Source organism: Rhipicephalus microplus, unplaced genomic scaffold (assembly GCF_043290135.1).
Source record: "Rhipicephalus microplus isolate Deutch F79 unplaced genomic scaffold, USDA_Rmic scaffold_18, whole genome shotgun sequence".
In the NCBI taxonomy this organism is placed as follows: Eukaryota; Metazoa; Arthropoda; class Arachnida; order Ixodida; family Ixodidae; genus Rhipicephalus; species Rhipicephalus microplus.
Genome location: NW_027464591.1, coordinates 10403899 through 10416644, shown reverse-complemented (window position 1 = coordinate 10416644; position 12746 = coordinate 10403899). Strand labels below are relative to the sequence as shown.

General features: G+C 49.0%; 1 protein-coding gene across 1 annotated transcript; it reads left to right on the top strand.

Moving 5' to 3' along the window:
* Nucleotides 1–202: 202 nt before the first annotated feature.
* LOC142785188 (facilitated trehalose transporter Tret1-like) lies at nucleotides 203–8438 on the top strand. The gene is made up of 4 exons (XM_075883647.1): nucleotides 203–215; nucleotides 3154–3292; nucleotides 6199–6471; nucleotides 8102–8438. Exons 1-4 carry the CDS (start codon nucleotides 203–205, stop codon nucleotides 8436–8438), a joined length of 762 nt encoding a protein of 253 aa, XP_075739762.1.
* The last annotated feature ends 4308 nt before the right edge of the window (nucleotides 8439–12746 follow it).

The window sequence follows — 12746 nt, the reverse complement described above, 5'->3', positions numbered from 1 at the left end:
GGGAATGCAATAGCTCATTGGCGAAGTTGATGAGAATGGAGTGCGTTTTCCCGATTCGTCAGGCTGCGAGTATTCAGTATTTGGGAGTCCGTTTGACCAGATCTTCGTACAGATGAGTTGGGGGCTCGTCGTCAAAGGCGTTTGAGATGACTCCTCTTGTAGCTCTTGGTGGGGGTGCCACGTAACCCACGCAAGGGTAAGCATGGTCGTCAATGGTGAGTGAAGTCAGCGCCTTTAGGAGCTCAGCTGCTGCGGAGTGTGTTGTAGCTGCAGTGAATTTATTATTGGTGGGGTGTATGCGCAGACATAACTCATCAGGTAGAGTGATTTGGAGTGCAGCCTGCACTACCTTCATGAGTCGAGGTGTTGGGACATCTTAGAGTCGCAGTTGACCTCACGGACGAACGACGACGCGAATAGCGTTTGGTGGGAGTGGTGGCAATTGCTTGCTGCGTTGTACAATGATGCGCATCTGCTTCGTAGCAGGTGGTAGGTGGGCCGGCATTTTGCCTCTGCCAGTTACAGCTGCTTCGACGCACGCGATGTTCCTGGCGTTCGGGTTGGCCGCCTCGGAAGTAGCGTTGGGTTGCGAAAGTGGTTTCTGTAAACAAGCTGGTCGAGACGCATAGGCTTTGTAGAGAACTGGTGTCCAATTGCCGGCCTGGAACTCTTCAGCAGAAATGGTGATGCCCTCAACCGTTACTTCCATGATAATGGGAGGCGTCACTGGCAGTGTCGACGAAGGAGCTGAGTCTCAGAGAGGATTAGTTCGGATGCTCGGCGTCTCGGTTCACTAAGTGCCCGTTGCACACAGAACGTCGGAGCTGGCCCATAATGGGCGTCGTCTCTGTCTTCCTCAGACATTTATGCCGCTGTTCGAGCAGGTTAGTGACCGTAGAAAAGGTTGGGTAGGAGTGGCACGTACCGTTTGCCGGAGCCTACGTTACAGGCATCCGCTCACGCTGGCCGCCTAGCAGCGAGTTCGATCAATGCTGAAGCATCTTTTCCATCGTGACGGCCTCGGACAAAAACTCGGCGGCCGTTTTCGGCGAGCTCCGTACAAGGCCAGCGAAAAGCTGCTCCTTAGCTTCCCTAATCAGCTAACGCAACTTCTCCTCTGTCATTTCCGGATCAGCCCGTCGAAACAGGCGCGTCATATTTTCGACATGGGTCGTGACAGTTTCATTGGGCATTTGAATGCGGGCCTGGATCGCTCGTTCTGATCGTTCGTGGTGATCAGCTTATGAGTAAGTATCCAGCAGCTGGCGGTAGACGTCATCTGTTCCCCATGGTTCAAGTACCACGTGCGTGCTCCATCCTCCAATTAGAAGTACACACGCCGTAGTTTGGATTCATTCAAGGTAGCCACGCACTCGAAGTCGACCAAACAGTCCTCGATGTCTTCAAGCTCGGTGCCATAAAACTGTGTCGGCACCTGTGGACTTTCGAGGAGGTACCCAATCGCCTTTGGTTTTTCCGTACCTGTTGAAGTAGTTTGAACGGACGTGCTCACCATACTGGTATGAACTGTAACGTCAGCTTCGGGTGGTAATCCCCTGATGCTGCGGCTGGTCAGATGAACGGGAGTGGTGACTCGCGCTGGGCTCGTGGTGCTGCTTACAGGAGGGGCTTGAAACATCCCCGAGAGGACACCCAGGACATCCACCAATTGTCACGTCGCTCTAGGGGTCTAGAGAAGGTTCATCGATGTCTGAGCAACAGCTGGCTCTTACCAAGCGCGTCGGTCCGGCTTGTTCACCAGAGCTGGGGCACGAGGGCACTTCTTTCTTTAGTGGTGCGAGTCTTTGCCTTGGTATACAACCCACTACTAAATGGAGGTGGAAATATCAAGATTTATTTCCGCAGTGACTAAAACCTGAAAGCCGACTATGAAATGAGTTTTTTTCCACGGTGATAGTGACCTGTAGAGTGCATGACAGAAAAAAACACTTTAGACCTGCCCAGTATCCCTAGCTTACTGAAGAAAGTGCCAATAATCACTTGCAATGGGTAGGAAAATTCGATACTATTTGATGCGAGCACTATTTAGCAAAGTCGTGTAACTTTATTTCACGTAAAGAAGCGGGCCGCAAGCAAAAGGTCCATGGGCTGCATGTTTGGGACCCATGCTTTATCGTGACGAGAGTTGCTGTGTTACGCGTGGCATTTCTTCACTGCCTGCGCAGTTTGTCTGCGGTAGTATATGCGTTGACGTAATTCCTCTTCATTTCAAATATTGATGTGTCTATCGAGAGCACGTTAGACTCGGACATGCCTCCTGAGGCTTAGGTTAAGAGAAGGCTCCGCATTGTTGCAGCTGAAATCGAGACTTTGCATCTACTAGCCGAATGTTCAGTTCAGCTCAGTCTATTATTATTCATCCAAATACAAATATTTATGATTTGTAGTAGGCAATCGTCATAATATGTCTCAGTCTTTTCGCCCGTCCTGATCAATGACAATTATAACGAGCATTTACTTGCTTAGCTCATCATAAAGTTTTCTAATTTTTCTCTTTTATTACGCGCTTTTTGTGGGTTTTACTGATGCCGCATGTATGACGAGTTTACCGAAGAATCGCATTAATACAACATTCGAGATCCTTCAATGATGGCCTAATACTTTATTCTATTGGTCTTTCATTCTCGCTATGCTTCTCAGTGATGACTACCATAGAACAATGCGCGTGTGTGTTACTCTCCTGGCATTTTACATATTATATAAAGTGGTTTGAGAAGTGCTCTTTTCGATACCACTTAACGAACTGCTTATTTATACTTGTTACTTATTATCAATGCGAAGAAATCGAAATTGGCACAGCTCTAAATGTCACGTGTATAGAAAGGTACCTCAGACACGGGTGCAGAAATGACGCAGAAGGAATGAAGACGACGATGTTGTTGTGGGGCTGTGTCTCAACTGCCCTCTTGTCCTGCATCCTTGCATACTGTGTGCAGTGTTAGCCACCCGGCGTTCACCTATTAAATACTCCCCGTTACATATTTTTGGTGGAGGCGCGGGGTAATATTCCGACTCTGGATCTCTGTAGCGGACGCCAGCTTCGTCCAGCCACGGTGCCTGAAGGCAGTGCGCCATCCGTTCAGTCTACGCCTGCTCCGTCACCTGTGATCCCTTCCGATCTTCTCGATCCAGGTACATTTTGCGGCACCGACACAACTGACGTTGACGGGTGGCTCGCCTTATACGAGCGCGTCGACAAGCAATACAGGTGGGATAAGACGCTTATGCTGGCCAACATCATCTTCTACCTGCGAAGTACTGCACGCGCCTTGTACGAGACGCACGAGGAAGACCTGACGAGTTGGGACGTGTGCAAGCAGAAGCTCCGTGACTTGTTCGGCTGGTAGGTTGCTCGACAAATGGCAGCCAGGCAGGAACTCGCGTGACTAGTTCAATCTTCCACCGAGTCGTATGTCACCTATATCCAAGACGTGCTCGCCTTGTGTCGAAAGGCCGACGAAGACATGACTGAACTAAACAAGGTCAGCAATGTGTTGAAAGGCATAGCCAACGATGCCTTCAACATTCTGATATCCAAGAACTGTACCACCTTTGACTCAATTGTCAGCGAATGTCGGCGGTTCGAACAAGCCAAAAGCAGGAGAAATACTCAACGTTTTTCTCCTGACTCCCGAACACCACTGTGACATCTCCCTGCGAGGATCCTGTGGCACCACGTCTATGCGTAAATCCTCCAAATATTACAAGAATTGTCCGCCAGGAGCTGGAAGCCATGGCTCCTTCCACTTCTGAACCCCCTGTGCCTGACAACTCGGTCCCAATATCTCTTATTCAGGCTGTTGTGCGACAATATTTTGCCTACATGGGCGTCTTAATTCCCCAAAACTCTAGCGACACACCACAGTCCATAAATCTTAACGCTCACTACCACGCCGCCACACTTGTTGCTTATGCCGCGTTGGTCCCGCTGTTCTCATCGCACTACCGAAATCCATCTGAGTGGTGCACACAAGGTGATCGACCAATACGCTTCTCTTGCCATCGCGTTGGCCATATTTCCCGCCACTGCCACAACAGATGGCCTTTCCGGCAACGTTTTCTAGACGACCACCGACAGGATCGTGGGCAGTATTCGCCACCTCGTTTTACCGATGACCACCTTCAGGACGTTTCACCTAACCATTCTACTCAATGCTTCGAACCATTCTACTCAACGCTCCGAACCATCCTACGCCGATGTCGGCGCCCAGGGAGCCCGATCCAGCCGCTCGCCGTCGCCTCAGTGTCACCAGCCCCGCTCCTATCAACGCCGTCGCTCCCCGTCACCGGCGTATTCTGGGCAGTTCTCGGGAAACTAACAGATGAAGCTCCTGGAGGTGGCACTGCATTGAAAACTTGGACCGAAAAACCTCTACCGACCACTAATTTCAGACGAAATTTACTTGGCGTTGTTATCGATGGCCTGACCGTTACAGCTCTGATAGAAACTGGTGCCCACACTGTCTGTTATGAGTTCACGTCTTCGGTCCCACCTGAAAAAAGTTCTTACCCCTGCCATGTCTTCGACTGTGCAAGTAGCCGACGGCAGCCGAACATCAGTTTTTGGTATGTGCACTGCCCGCGTCACTGTTGCCGGCCTTCACACTTCAGTCCTCTTCGCAGTTCTAGACGCTTGCCCACACGACGTGATTCTCAGCATTGACTTCTTGACCGCGCATTCAGCCCTCATTGATTGATTGCCCCGCCGCGGTGGTCTAGTGGCTAAGGTACTCGGCTACTGACCCGCAGGACGCGGGTTCGAATACCGGCGGCGGCAGCTGCATTTCCGATGGAGGCGGAAATGTTTTAGGCCCGTGTGCTCACATTTGGGTGCACGTTAAAGAACCCCAGGTGGTCAAAATTTCCGGGGCCCTCCACTACGGCGTCTCTCATAATCATATGGTGGTTTTGGGACGTTAAACCCCACAAATCAATTAATCAGCCCTCATTGATTGTACAACCGCCACTTTAGAGCTAGAGTTGCCTTTGTACTCTGATGTCCCTCCTGCAGCTCGCAGACGGCTACGGTCCGTGGAGTGTCTGTGATTACCGTCTCAGGCCGCTGTATACCTTTCTATGTCGCCGTTCCCACCTGTTATTGATGACGACTACTCGAGAGTTCCACTCATTGACCTGACCTTTTCCCGCAACATCATACTTCCTCATAGTATAGTGAGATTTAGCGAGAACAAGACACTTCTTCCTGTCCTCAACTTCTCCATGTCGACCCAGGTCATTCCTCAAGGTATTACTTTAGCAGAACTCTCCACTCTTGAGCAATGTACAATTTCATCTCTTACTCCTGACATCAAGACCGTAGCCGAACTTGTCGTAGCCGCACAGAACAGAGCTTTCTTAGACAAAATGATATCAAGTGACCTGTCGCCGTCCCAAGTTGAAGTGCTCCGTGGTCTTCTATTTTCTTACCTCGACATTTTTGATATCGACGACATTCCTTGGGCCACACAAGCGTCGTAACCTACCGTATCGACACTGGCGACGCCAGTCCCATTCATAAGCGTCCTTACCGTGTGTCTGATTCAGAGGGCCAAATAATCCAGAGTGAGGTAGAGAAAATGCTCGAAAAAGACGTCATAGAGCCTTCGACCCGTCCTTGGGCATCACCTGTTGTGCTTGTTAAAAACAAGGACAACACCTGGTGGTTCTGCGTCGACTATCGCCATCTCAATCGAATAACCAAGAAGGATGTCTATCCTCTACCTCGAATTGATGATGCGCTTGACTGCCTTCATGGTGCCAAGTATTTCTCTTCCCTGCACCTATGATCTGGATATTGGCAAATTTCAGCCGATGACCGCGATCGCAAGGAGACGGCATTCATAATACTCGACGGGCTTTATCAATTTAAAGTCATGCCTTTTGGGTTGTGCAATGCGACGATGTTGTGCAATGTGACGATGCGGGTTGTGCAAGACGATGATGTTGTTGTGGGGCTGTGTCTGAACTACCCTCTTGTCCTGCATCCTTGCATACTGTGTGCAGTGTTAGCCACCCGGCGTTCATTTATTAAATACTCCCCGTTACAATATATTTGCTGGAGCCCTTTACTAAATGTAGCAATACGCCAGTGCTATACTCAGTGGGAAGTCACACGTAGTGAGCCAGATTTCATTCATTTTGTATCTTCCATTTATCTATTTCTTTCCACATTGACAGGGTGGTGTCGACATGCCTCCTGCTGTACCTTCTTCAGAACATCTCAGGCGCCCAAATATGTCTGCTGCGTGCTGTTCAAGTGATGAGCAACGTGGTGGTAGAAGTGCCACCACAGTTCCTGGCCGTTGTGCTGGTTTTCTCGCACCTCGCATGCACCACCCTGGCCACAGCCTTAACGCCCTTCACAAATCGTCGCACGCAGCTCGGAATCTCGGCCTTCCTGGTTGCAGTCATTCTCTTCATTTTTCGACCGCTGGACCACCTAACATTCACGTGAGTCCCACTTTCTTAATGTGCAAGAGCTTGCCGAGTGCATGACAGCAATGCTGTCTTAACATTCTGCAGCACGGGGTTGGTGTAAAAAAGAAAACAGAAAAGCAAGAGCACAAATGCTTTTCTGTCTCTCATTTTTATGTTTGCTTCTTTTCCCGAAATTCGCGCTACCACAATACGTTTAGTAAACACGTCCAAGAAGTTATCCTGTGGCTGTCTTAGTCTACGGCGTTCCATCGTTCCCGTAGTCGTAATCATAGTACTAGTACTGGTAGTAATAGTAGTAGTAGTAGTAGTAGTAGTAGTAGTACATCACGCAAATTGCGTGACAAGGGCTCGCGGTGAATGAAGAAATAAAATAAATAAAAAGTAAATCAATTTTCCTGGCAAGGCAGGGTTTGAACCCAAGCCCTCACGGTCTGAAAGCAAGTGTCATTACCATTGGTCTACTCACTCACACTTACCGAGTCATGTGCAAGCGGATACATACGAAATTTAGCGGAGAATTTCCGTAACCACATGATCTCGCCAGCCAAATATACACGCTTCCCTATTTACAGAATGGCTGTCCGACTATATGCACAACGGGATATTTGTGCTGATCCATGGAATTAACAATGACAAGAACCTTAATTTTGATGCAGTCACAAGAAAGCATGATTGACTCTTACGAGGAATGTTTGGTCGTAGAAATCGGTGGCCAAAATAGCAGAACAAGTCTGCACGTCTGACGTATTTTGCTAAGACAACAACAAAAACAAAACAAAAGATATCAGTCACACAGGCATCAGTCAAGGGAGGTGGTACATTCACCACCGTGCCAACAACAGAAGCTGCGCAAGCCACTTGGCTAAATTGCGATGTTAGATCTGCTAGATCCTGGTGGCGCTCTGCTCTGCTAGATTCTATGGTAGAACTCTGCTAGATCACGGTGGTGCTCCGGGCACAATAGTAGAGCCTGGTGCCCCGGAAGAAACCCATGGTGCTCAAATTGCCCCAATGATCTGCGTGTTCTCAAGGAGATAATGTGATGCACAATGAAATATAAATGATAATGGGGTTTTCGTAGCATGTAGCGGTATGCTTGAGCTTTCCGGAGATTCATTTTTAGTAGTCATACCACATGTTAATTTGTAATGCGGTCATCTACAAACGCACTATGAACGATGCTACTACTTTCGTGTTTGCGAATTCTACTATTAATGCGACAGAAGCCTTCTAAATTTCCGATAATAAACCTAAGTTGATTTATTTATTTGCACTTCGCGCGCCAGCACCATACAACAGGAAATCAAGAGTACTTGTTCCTATAAAAATTAGTACACATATACAGACGTCTCAGTCATATGCAAGCACACGTTCAAACATAAAACGCAAACGTACCAATGTACAATAGGCATACATTTGGGTCTTGTAAAAAACAAAGGTATGGGCACATATTCCCTAATTTTCAACGCAGTTTAATATAACAAAGGATATTCTCGGATCTCTGCAGACTAACAAAAGTAGCTAAATATCCATCGTAGCATGCCACTGTATAGTATCATTTTGTGAAAGCTCGTACGTGGCATGTGGGATGGTGGTTTCGCTATTCATGACAGAAACTGTGCCCACTTTTTAACTCGCCCAGCCACTGGTCCGTGACTGAACAGTCTGGCAAGACGAGCTGGGGGGCCGCGATCTCCATCGGAATGCTCGTCGTGGCCTACTCGGTGGGCGTGTGCCACCTGCCGACGCTGCTGACCGGCGAGCTCATGCCTTCGAGGATACGTTTGCTGGGCTCGTCCATCGTGTGGTCGTCGCGCTGGCTCTTGGCCTTCCTGGTGCTGTACTTCGACGTCGACGTGCTCACCGCATTCCAGCAGAAGGGACCGCTGCTGGCGCTAAGCCTTACAGTAGCAGTTGCCGCCGCGACAGCCATATACCTGATCCCCGAAACTGAAGGCCGTTCGCTGGGCCAGATTTAACACGACTAACCAGCGAGCCCCGTATACCTGCTCTGCTAGCTAAACAACTGCAGTCATAGTGAATTGTATTTACATAAAAATAGCTACTACACGCTTATTAGCGCTGAATAATAAAAATATATTGCATTAATTTAAATACGAATAGTGACTTATCGAAGCATAAACATTGATAATATAGTTTGTTATTTGATATCACAGCTCGCATTCGTGTTGTGTACGATGGCTGTCGACATATATGGCGTTCACTTTAGACAAACCTATAGTTTGCTTATTTTATGAAATCTGTGCTGATCCTATAAACTTTGGCGTGGCGTAATTTGTTCCTCATTTTTATTGACCATTTTAGGGATAATAAAGCATTGCAATGAATCAATGCCACTGCAGTGTTTGAACTTTTGATTTCCGCAGTTCTCCTCGGTGGAACAGCAACAGTGGTTACGGCTGCTGACCCTAAGGTCACGGATGTGAGCCAGGCTGCTGTGGTCACATTTTGATGAAGGTGAATTGGTAGAGGCCTGGTACTGTTGGGTGCCAGTGCACGTTAACGGGGAACTCAAGTCATAATAATTAACGTCAGAGTGAAAGCTCAATGTATGACAAAATTCAGAACGACAATTTTATCAACAACAGTGCCTTACTTACAGAGAAATCAAGGTAAATGCACAAGAATATAAGCGCCGCAATAGGACATTCTCAAAATGATCCCGAAGACATCAGACGGACCGCCTACAAATTATCAGTAGTAATCTATTTATCTGCACTATATAAAGAACCTTCCGTGCATGAAGAGACGCAATAAAATGATGCTTGTTCTTTTTCGTTTGATTCATTAAAAAAAGAACGGCCGGACGTCACTAAGGGGAATGGCGCTAGTGGTTTGAAAACTCAGTTTTCGTGTAGTTACATTGGACAGGTGCTGTCATCTAGCGAGACGCAGCTAAAACAAAACAAAAAAAAACGTCCGCTATGGCCTCCGAAATAACGGGCGTGCGCGCCCGCCATCTCGAAGGTTATGGTTGTTGCTGTCGTGCCTCCCGCTGCTCTCGGTTTGTTACTAATAGCACAATGAAGCCGGGCAACATTGTGCCTGGCAACCGTGACGTGAGTCGGTTCGGTCAGTCCGCTTCTTTAGGTGGGTACTTTGAAGTGCGCTAACCCGATGCGAACCACTAAAACGTGATTTTCTTTCCAAATAGGCCTTTGCTTGGCACAAAAGTAACACTACGAGCATTCTGGACCACTATTTCAACAATCAACGTTGGCTTAATGCTTTCTGTTAGTGTCCCTTTAAAGATCACCAGGTGGTCATAATTTCCACAGCCGCCCATTTCAGTGTCTATATTTTGGTTTTGGGACGCAAGACCACATATTGTTACGGGGAATAAAGTATACACTGGCGAGCAAATGCGCACTGGCGAATATACTGGCGAGCTAATGCGTACAACGCTGCTGCAGTCCAAGCACGGTCACGTTCAGCACTTCGTCGTCGTCATCCTCAGACGTCTACTTATCCCGTGACATTACCCGCCGGCGGCAGAAGCACCATCCCGGTGCGATCAATTCTCGAGGCTTGAGTAGTATGGTTTAAGCCGTGAGACGTTCACTATATTGGTTGGGACTGAAGCTGGTACTGACGTGGTGTGAAGTGGAGCTATCTCATAGGTCACGCTGGTGACCTTGCGTATGACGCGGTAGGGGCCAACGTAACGGGACATCAGTTTTTCGCAGAGACCAACACGACGTGATGGTAACCACAGCAAGACGAGTGACCCCGGAGAGTACTGTACGTCGCGGTGCCGGTGATCGTAAGCACTCTTTTGGTTAAGCTGCGAGGCACATAAACAATCTCGGGCGACTTGGCGGGCGATGTCAGCTCGGGCCAGAACATCACGAGCATAAGCAGTCGATGAGGAGGCGTCAGATTGGAGCATGGTGTCCACGGGCAAAGCCGGGTCATAACCAAACAGTTGGTAAAAAGGTGAAAATCCAGCTGTATCATGACGTGAACTGTTGTATGCGAAGGTAACGAAAGGTAAGTGGATGTCCCAATCTTTGTGATCCTTGGAGACGTACATCGCTAACATATTCGTCAGGGTACGGTTGAGGCGTTCCGTGAGGCCGTTGGTTTGCGGATGGTACGCTGTAGTGAACTTGTAGTGGGTAGAGCAGGATCGCAGGAGCTCGTCTACTACTTTAGATAGAAAACAGCTGCTGTGGTCGGTGATCAACTGACGAGGAGCACCATGACGCAGAATGATGTCATGAACAAGGAAATCGGTTACATCAGTAGCGCAGCTGGTGGGGATGGCGCGTGTAACGGCATACCGCGTTGCGTAGTCGGTAGCAATAGCAATCCACTTATTACCAGTGGCCGACATGAGAAAAGGTCCTAGAAGATCGAGGCCGACTCAGAAAAATGGCTCATCTGGTACTTCAATGGGCTGGAGGGTACCAGCAGGTCTCAGAGCAGGCGTCTTGCGGAGCTGGCAGAGGTCGCATGCCGCAACGTACTGTCGCACAGAACGGTAGAGGCCAGGCCAAAAGAATCGGTGGCGAATGCGGTCATACGTGCGTGACACCCCTAGATGTCCAGCGGAGGGGGCATCATGCAGCTGGGCCAAAATGTCTGAGCGAAGATGCACAGGAAGAACAAGTAAAAGCTCAGCACCATCAGGGCGGGCGTTGTAGCGGTGCAAGATGTCATTGTGAAGAACGAACAGTTGTAAGGAGTGGTCAGGGTGGGGAGAGTGCAGACCATTGATAATAGCACACAAAGAGGGGTCGCGGCGTTGGTCAGCAGCTATGTCGGTGAAGTCGGTAATTGAAAGAACGAGGGCGTCTTGTTCATCTTCCCTCGTGTCAGGGGGATCGACTGGGTAACCGGACAAGCAGTCGGCATCCTTGTGAAGTTGTCCGGATTTATAGGATATGGAAAGAGTGTACTCTTGTAAGCGCAGCGCCCAGCTACCAAGGCGTCCCGTAGGGTCCTTGAGTGAGGAGAGCCAGCAAAGCGCATGGTGGTCCGTATTAACTGAGAAGGGTCGGCCATACATGTACGGTCGGAATTTCGCAATGGCCCAGACGAGAGTTAAGCACTCGCGTTCTGTGATGGAATAATTTTGTTCCGAGCGCGACAACAGTCTGCTTGCATACGCGACGATGCGGTGCATGCCTTGTTGCCGCTGCGCCAAGCCGTGGCCACTGGCGTCAGTACGAAGCTCCCTGGCGGCAGATGGGTCGAAGTGTGCTAGGACTGGTGGATTGGTGAGAATGTCAACGAGCGACGAGAAGGCGTTTGCTTGCTGTTGGCCCCAGGTGAATGCGACATCCGTTTTGAGGAGGCAGGTTAGAGGACGGGCTACTTCAGCAAACTTCTCGACATAACGACGGATATAGGAGCACAGTCCCAGAAAACGTCGGACGTCCTTGGCTGAGCGGGGTGTGGGGAAGTCGCGAACTGCTCGGACTTTCGCAGGGTCTGGTTGAACGCCCGCAGCGTTAACAAGACGGCCGAGTACGCAGATTTGGCGTTGCCCCAAGCGGCATTTGGATGACTTAAGTTGCAAGTTGGCACGTCGAAAAACATCAAGCACTGTGGACAGACGGGTAAGATGGTCGTCGAAAGTAGTCGAAAAAACAATAACGTCGTCAAGATAGCAGAGGCAGATGGTCCACTTCATGCCTCGAAGGAGAGAGTCCATCATGCGCTCAAAAGTCGCGGGGGCATTGCATATTCCAAAAGGCATCATCTTGAACTTATAAAGTCCATCAGGAGTCACGAAGGCCGTCTTCTCTCTGTCTTTGTCGTCCACAGCAATCTGCTAGTAGCCTGACCGAAGGTCTATTGAAGAGAAATATTTGGGACCGTGTAAGCAATCGAGTGCATCATCTATGCGCAGTAGGGGATAGACATCTTTCTTGGTAATATGGTTGAGATTGCGGTAATCGATACAAAATCTCCAGCTATTGTCCTTCTTTTTAACAAGTACAACGGGTGAGGACCAGGGACTAAATGAGGGTTCGATTATGCCCTTATCAAGCATTTTATCGACTTCTCGTTGTATAATAGCACGCTCCGGGGCTGACACACGGTAGGGTCGTCGGCGAATGGGCCGAGCGTACCCGGTGTCGATGCGATGGGTTACCACGGATGTCTTGCTCAAATTACTGTCGCCGAAGTCAAAGATGTCCTGATAAGAAGCAAGCACACGGCAGAAAGCAGAGACTTGTTCAGAGGTGAGCTAGTCAGATAGCATTGGCTTGAAAAGGTCGGAACAGGAACGTGACGAGAGTGGCGGAAACTGTGTG